Here is a 7,991-nt window from a genome sequence, read left to right on the forward strand (position 1 = left end):
GCCTGCGTGGGTTTTCTCCGGGTACTCCAGTTTCCTCCCACATTCCAAAAACATGCATGGCAGGCTGATTGAACACTCTAAATCAGGGGTGTCAAACTCATTTTTGCCGAGGGCCACATTGTAGTCAAGGTTTCCTTTGGAGGGACGTTATGAATTTTGGGAAACCATATAAATGTTGAATCCCCTCCACATATTACATACACAGCGCACAACAAATTGATCGATAACTAGTTTTAAAATCAGAAGTCAAGAATAATTACTGTTATTGTGGATCACATATGACAATTTGAAATTTTGGTTCAGACTTCAGCAAGCATCATGGAACTTGGCATGCTTGATTTGCTTTCGCCGACCACATAAAATGATGTGGCGGACCAGTTCTGGTCCCCGGGCCTTGACTTTGACACTTGTGCTCTAAATTGTCCCCAGGTGTGAGTGTGAGCGCGGATGGATGTTTGCCTCTGTCTGCCCTGCGATTGGCTGGCAACCGGTTCAGGGTGTCCCCCGCCTGCTGCCCGAAGACAGCCGGGTTAGGCTCCAGCACCCCCGTAACCCTTGTGAGGATAAAGCGGATCGGAAAATGGGTGGATGAAGGGTTCGGTGAACGTGCATATGAACTGGTTAGGTTCGGTACCTCTAACAAGGTTAAAAGCCACTGCATTATCCTCATCAGGGTCGCGAGTGTGCTGGACTTTTGCACATTAATTTGGAAACAGATGAACATGGATTTGCAACAAGTGTTTAAATGTTCCCATGATCACTTATACAGCACCCATCCATTATCCGACCCGTTTATCCTCAAGGGGGTCGCGGGCCTGTTGGAGCCTCTGCACTGTGAGGCGGACATGCTAACCAGTCGACCACTGTGTCACCTCCCGAAAGATATAAAATGTATCTGTATATATTGTGTCTAGATAACGTCAGTGCTTACGAGGAGCAGTCCACGTTTCCATACAATGTCCTCCATGATTATTGGTACCCCTGCTTAAGATGCCTGAAAACAAATTAGATTTTTACTGCAGGAACATTCTCTCACACAAAAAATAGTACCGGTAAATATGTTTTACCAGACACAGAATCAAGCTCTTTCCATGGCCATCTCAGTCCCAAGACCTGATCCCATTGAAAACCTGCGGAGTGAGCTAAAGACGAGGAGACCGAGGTTGATGGACGATTTAGAAAGATTGCGCAAAAAGGAATGGTCAAAGATCCCTCCTTCTAGTCTCCCATCTAGTGAAACACTAAAAGAGAAAATTTGCTGCCGTTTTGTTGGCAAGCGTGAGTTGTACAAAGTATTCACGTCAGGGGTGTCAAAAATTGTGACACACATGAGTTGATGTGAAAGAATGATTTCTCATTGTGGGCCTTTTTTCTCCCGCTGAATAAATGCACTTGAATTAAAGGGTGGAGCTATTATCATCCATCTGATATTGTTTATTGAATTACAGATTACTTGGTTGCTTGTGTTTGTTTAAAAAAATGCAAGAGAGCAGGACCTTGAAAATAATATTCACTTTAGAGGAAAAAAGTGATTATTTTATTTTTATTCTTTTTTTCAGCCCTAATACACTATGTAGCGTATTACAGGCTACTCTTGAGCGTCTCTCCGCAGCTGTGCAGCTCTACGGCTCATCAAGCCGCAACATGACACTTCTTGACAAAGGCTCTGTGCAGCCAGCATTGAGACGAGTGTGAACCAGAGTTAATTAAATATACAAAAGCGAGAATGGGGGTGTTCTGGGTCGCCGTGGCAACTCAGTTTCACTTGCATCAGACAGGAAAATTGAGACGGGGAAATTTATCACAATCATTTTTTTGTTCCAATAACGCTGTAGCCATAAAAAGCACACTGGTAGCTTCTTGGTGAGTCTTTCTTGTTGCACCGTAGGGTGTCGGGACTGATGACGACGTGCTGATTGAGATCTTGGCCTCCAGGAGCGGCCCGCGCCTTCGAGACATCGTCAAGGTCTACAAGGAGGGTGAGCGGATCGATAAGCATGCGCTTTTGCCGCCGTTAGCGGTAAATTATTGAGCCACTGTGACATAAACTTGCACCTCTTTGCACGTAAAAAGACGAGTCAAACCGCAGTTATGGTCATGACTGAGTGTATGGAACCATGTAAGCGTCAAGGATATGGTCACGCCAGTGCAGTTAAATGGATCTATTGCTCATGTTAGTTTCGAGCCATATTGGGCAATATTCTTCCTGGCTATTCTTACACGCCTGAGGCATGTTCTACAAATATAACACCCCCCTCCCTCCCCACCACAAACAGTGAAAATCCAAAAGTAATTATTTTGTAATTGGCTATAGCTGGCTCAAGATGACAGCAAAGGACCACTTTTGTCTTTACAAACCTCCTCATCTTACTTCAAATTTTTTCTTTGGCCCCAAAATACAGCCAGGTGGTGCCAAAGAATGGCAAATAGGTGAGTTTTTCAGCTAATAATGGAGGATAGGTTAAAAAAAAAATCTCAAAGAAATCTGAAGAAACAAATTTCCAAATCCTGGACCACAAATATAGGGAGTTCCCTGCATTTTGTAAAAAAAAAAAAAAAAAAAGTAATCATTCATATTAACGGTAATCATTTTTTATGTTAAATCCAATGTAATTTTTTTTCTTCAAGGAGAATTAAGGCTACATCCTAAAGGAAAAAATATGAGAAAAAAAGTACATAAAGAAATGAAAAATAAAATTGTGATACTGGAATAACTAACTGGATTTGTGGAAATCAAACTTGAGAAAATAACTCACTGTCACTAGGAGAATAACTTTATTACATTGCTAGCCCAAAAAAAGTGAACATTTCGGAACAGTTACGATAGAAAAAAGAAAGATGTAAAGTTAAAAAAATGTAAAGTTAGAATACTATTCGAAAAAAACAGCAATTGCAAATAAGAAAAATAAAAACATTGCAATGTAACAAGAATAAGTTTTCATCAAACGATAGTAAGCGTAATTGTAATATTTGAACTAAACTACAGTATCTCTCAATGTAATTCCTGGCTTTAAGAGTTTTATGAATGGGCAGAAATGGAAAGAAAAATCTGAGAAAAATTATGAAAAATTCAAGGGAAATTGTTTTGTAATATTACAAGAATGTTACAGGGATAATAAAAATGTAACATTGCAAGGTAAATACAACGTGGGGACACAGTGGTCAACTGGTTAGTACTCCGGTTTCCTCCCACATTCCAGAAACTTGCATGGCAGGTTAATGGAACACTCTAAATGTGTCCTTAGGTGTGATTCTCAGTGCGAATGGTTGTTCGTGTATGTGTGCCCTGTGATTGGCTGGCAACCAGTTCAGGGTGTCACCCGCCCACTGCCCAAAGACAGCTGTGTTAGGTTGAAAATTTTCTCACTGTGCATCACTAATAAGAATGAGATACATGTTGCAGAGTTTGGCAGCAATCTGGAGAAGGACATCTGCGGCGACACGTCGGGATACTACCAGAGGCTGCTTGTCATACTCCTGCAGGTGACATCTATTTAGAACATTACAAGGAGCTGAAAGTTGAAACCTAATTTTATTCACATTGACACACATTTTCTGAAGTCATCTCAGAAAATAAGATCGAAAAGTAGGAATTTTGCACAAGGATGAAAAATATGATTTTTTTTTTAACAAACTTTTTTTAAAGTTTTGTATTACAAACTCATCCTTTCATATTTTGACATTACGGCTTTTTCCAGATAATTATATTTCTCTCGTAAAATTAGAACACTAGTCTTGAATAATATTTCAGCTTTCCTCTTAGAATTACTTGATATTTATACAGGTTGACATTTCTTGATTAGGGGTGTCAAGTTATCGCGTTAATCGCGATTAATTAATTATGGTCATGTTTAGCGCGTTATGTTTTTTAACTGCGTTAATCTAAATTTTAATCTCTGCCTTTATTGTTTCTGTAGGTGGGTTGCCTTTTTCTAATATCCTTTGTTATGTGTTGGCTTCCTGTGTTCGAGTTGTTGAGGGTGGGGAAACAACTGTCAGTCACAGCCTGAGCGGACATTGATTGGCTCCCATTATGTTGGGGCTTGTTTAGCAGAAGCTGATTGGCTCCCATTGGAGTTGGGTGGGCTTAGTAAATAGCGGTGAGGAGTGGAGAGGTGAAAATGCAGGAGCATCTGAGAGTTGTCGGCACAATGAATGGACAATTTACTTTTCAAAAACGCCCTGACGGCACTATTGATAAAGGTAGAGTTTTGTGCCTAATTTGTAAGGAGTTTGCTGACCACTGAAGCAACTCAAGTTTAGCCTCCCACATTAATGCAAAGCACGCAGTCGCGAGTGCATCCACAGCTCACGTTAGCACCGAAAGCGTTCGCAATAGACGGAGCTAAAGCAAAGCAAAGAAAATAGGGGTTTTCTCAGCACATTTTAGATAAGATTAAAATATAGATTATTAGATCAATTAATTACAGATCACAATTAATTAATCTCACAATTTTTTAAATCTCGTAACAGCACTATTCTTGATATACATACACTTGCTTCAAGGAATATCATGGTCGCTGATATGTGCTGTGTAGTGGTACACTTGCCTGACTTGTGTGCGGGCAGCGCGAGATGGGCTCCCACTCAATGACAGTGTGGATGTAGGTGTGAATGGGTGTTTGTCTCTATATTTGCCCTGTGACTGACTGGCGACCAGTTTGGGACGTAGCCTGCTTTTCGTCCCAAATCAGCTTGGATAGGCTCCATCACCCTCCCCTCACCACCTGACCTCGTGACCCTGTTCAGGGTAACCGGTTTTGAAAATGGATGGAGGAAGAAAAAAAAAAATGTGACAAAAATACAGTAATAATTTTACAACAAAGAAAATGTAATGTTCTATCAATGATATCGTTATTTTATTTCATATTTGTTCATTTTTTGACTTGAAGTAATTTTATGATCATGGCTGTACTTTTTGTGTCTATCTTTCTGTGGTTGTGCTGAGAAGGCAAGCCGAGAGGAGGGTGTCGATGAGGCAAACATTGCGAAAGATGCAAAGGTAAGAAGCAAAAAAACATCATTCTCTATCCCCCCCCCACCCCCCCCCACACACACACACACAGAGTACACAAACAGAGGCAGGGTTTTGTATAAGGTGTTGGTGGCAGGTTCGCAGAAGCACAGCCTCTTGGGAAATGTCGTTCTTGTGTGGCTGGAACATCCACACTATGGAAATTGTCTCTCTTGCCACTGGAATGGAGAGAGAAAATAAATAGAAGGAAATAGGACATTTGCGCTTGCTTACTGACCAGGTGCTGAGCTACCAGCAGGGGACGTTCAGTCAGTTGGGTACTGCAAAAAATTGAAATATTAACATGAATTTTTGATCATTATTATCTAACACTGGGTTGGGCAATTACTCGCCCCCCACCCCAAAAAACATTTTTTTGCATTTTTTTTTCCCTTACAAATTGTCAGAAAACGCAGATAAATATTTGTTTTCCATGATTCATGAAAAAAAAAGGAGAAAGTCCTGGAAAACCCCCAACACCGCCCCCCCCCCAAAAAAAAAAGAAAATCAAATAAAATCCTGAATATACAAATCCACAGGTTCCGAGCTGCAAATACATAGGGAACGACTGTCGCTTTAAGTTGTAAGATCACCAATCACCACTAGATGGCAGACATGTCTTAGTTGCACTTACAATAGGTCTTCTACCGCCCTGTACAGTAATCCCTCGGTTAAGTTCCAAAAAGAACCCGTGATAAGTGAAATCCGTGAAGAAGGATTTATAAAAAAAAAAAAAAAAAAAAAAAAGCCAAAACATGTGAGAGGGACGAATTTCAAATGTGCTGTATGCTTACAGCACATACAGGCCAGCATCCCGCAGCGTGCAACCGATGTGTTAATGATTAGACAATTAAGGATGGAAGAGTAACTGCTGCTTTTTTTCTTATAAGCCTCCTATCTCTCCCTCTCTCTCTCTCTGTCTCTCTCTCTCTCTCTCTCTCTCTCTCTCTCCCAGCCACACACACACACACACACACACACACACACACACACACACACACACACACACACACACACACACGCACACACCTAGCTCACACGTACCGTTTTAAAGTGCTTCCCTTAGGCCTCTAGATTCCTATTCTTTGCCCGTGCCCTCGGTGAATAGTACACGAAGCAAACTCTGAATGAGAATAATGACGATCAAAGATATAGTGCAACAGCTCTGATCACAAGCTGCAATTGCAACTGCTGAGCGTTAACAACTTCCGCTGACGTAGTCACGCGCCACCGTAGGTTAAAGAGTTATATGCTTTATTTTATTTTCTTTTTAAAATCTTTCTTTGGGAAAATGAGACTGATAGGATGATTAGGGTGCAGTGTGCATTAACACAAAAATATATCTTGCTAACATGGACAAAGACATACAAATTTTTATTTATTTATTTTTTTTCTCCTCTACACCTTTCGGATCTAATTGGGACGAGTCCTAGATCGACCGGTAGATCAGGATCGACGTAATGGGCACCCCTGATTTAGACACTGATCAAAGATCAAAGAGTAACCCACGTGATAAGACAGAAGAGAGGGTGCTGGGCGGGGCTGAGAAGATGCAGAACAATGTTGATTGCCTGTGCATCTTCTCAGCCACCCCCCCACCCCCCCTCTCATGGGATAGATCCACTTGTGCTGTCATTGGTGGACGTCTGCGTTGGGAACCAATCAAGTTACAGCCTGAGTAAACTCCGAGTCATTTCCATTTTTTTCAAATACAGTACAGTACTTTGGGGGGGAAAAAAAACCCCGTGATGCACTGAAGCCGTGCTAAACGAACCGCGATAGAGCGAGGGATCATTGTACTAAAACAAATTGGTGGAATCATTTTTTTGTGGATTTGGAATCATATGCAGGATAAACACATAGTAGTACCTCAATAACTTTTGGTGAGTTGAGTTTTGCAAAAAAAAAAAAAAAAAAAAAGCTACAAAATGAGTTCTTTTCTTTGCTATTCAGGAGTCCCTTTGCACTATGGGGGAAAAAATACAGTCTCAAGTCAAGTACAACTTTATTGTCAAATGTGCTGTACGTGCAACATACAGCACAGATGAAATTTCTTCCCTCTCAAGACAACATACAACAAGTATGCGATGATTTTGCCGTTTACTTCAAACACTGTCGTAGGGTTCGGATAGTGGATCTTATACACCTGCATTAAAAAATATATCATCAAAAATTGCATCTATTAACAGCAGATATTTTGCACATATGTATTTTCTCCATATTTGTCATCTGGTCAGGAAGAATGTGGTCCTATGCTGCCCCCCCTCCCCCCGTCACCACTTCCCCCCAGTATCACTAATGAAAATTTGTGACTCCCTCTAGCATTGAAGATGCCCATCCCTAATCTAACAAGTGATTCATTTCAATCATTTTTACTGTAATTTCTAAAAACATGAATCACCTTTACGCGCGAGCAAATTTCAACATGTTTATCGGCGCGTGGAGGCCTGCAAAATGGAGATGAATTTATCGGAAGAAAACTGATGAGCGGCAATTCCAACGGGGCCTGGGCAACAGCTGCTGCACGGGCATTAATAACTCACAAGTTGTAATAATCACAGCCTGTTTACCGTGACCGCAGGACTTGTATGCAGCGGGCAAAGGCAAGTTCGGCACGGATGAGGAGAAATTCATCAACATTCTTGGAAATAGGAGCGCAGAACATCTCCGTAAAGGTGAGAGTAGGTTTATTGGAATGTCGGGCTCAATGTTTGACATGAATTTGTGTTTGTCATTTACTATCTGTACAATATATTTTTCAATATATTGGAATAAAGTTATATTGTAATGTAGGATATAAAAAAAAAAAGATGTGATATGAGAATAACGTCCAAATATTTAGAGGAAAAAAAAGTCATGTTATGAGAATAATGTCATTATTTTGAGCGGAAAAAAATCTATTGTATTGTGCCTCATCTATAATATTAGGACAATAAAGTTGTAACATCGGAAAAAAAAAAAAAAAAAATATATATAT

At 40.5% G+C, this 7,991-nt stretch overlaps 1 protein-coding gene across 1 annotated transcript in view; it reads left to right on the forward strand.

Moving 5' to 3' along the window:
* The window catches only part of anxa5a (annexin A5a), a 26,727-nt gene that overhangs the window by 14,492 nt on the left and 4,244 nt on the right, over positions 1-7,991 (forward strand). Inside the window, exons 6-9 of the mRNA XM_019887399.1 lie at positions 1,889-1,979; positions 3,404-3,483; positions 4,952-5,002; positions 7,596-7,689. Of these exons, the coding sequence (XP_019742958.1) occupies positions 1,889-1,979; positions 3,404-3,483; positions 4,952-5,002; positions 7,596-7,689 (316 nt within the window). The remainder of the gene's footprint in view (positions 1-1,888; positions 1,980-3,403; positions 3,484-4,951; positions 5,003-7,595; positions 7,690-7,991) is intronic.

Source organism: Hippocampus comes, unplaced genomic scaffold, assembly GCF_001891065.2.
Source record: "Hippocampus comes isolate QL1 unplaced genomic scaffold, H_comes_QL1_v1.1 scaffold202, whole genome shotgun sequence".
Classification (NCBI taxonomy): Eukaryota; Metazoa; Chordata; class Actinopteri; order Syngnathiformes; family Syngnathidae; genus Hippocampus; species Hippocampus comes.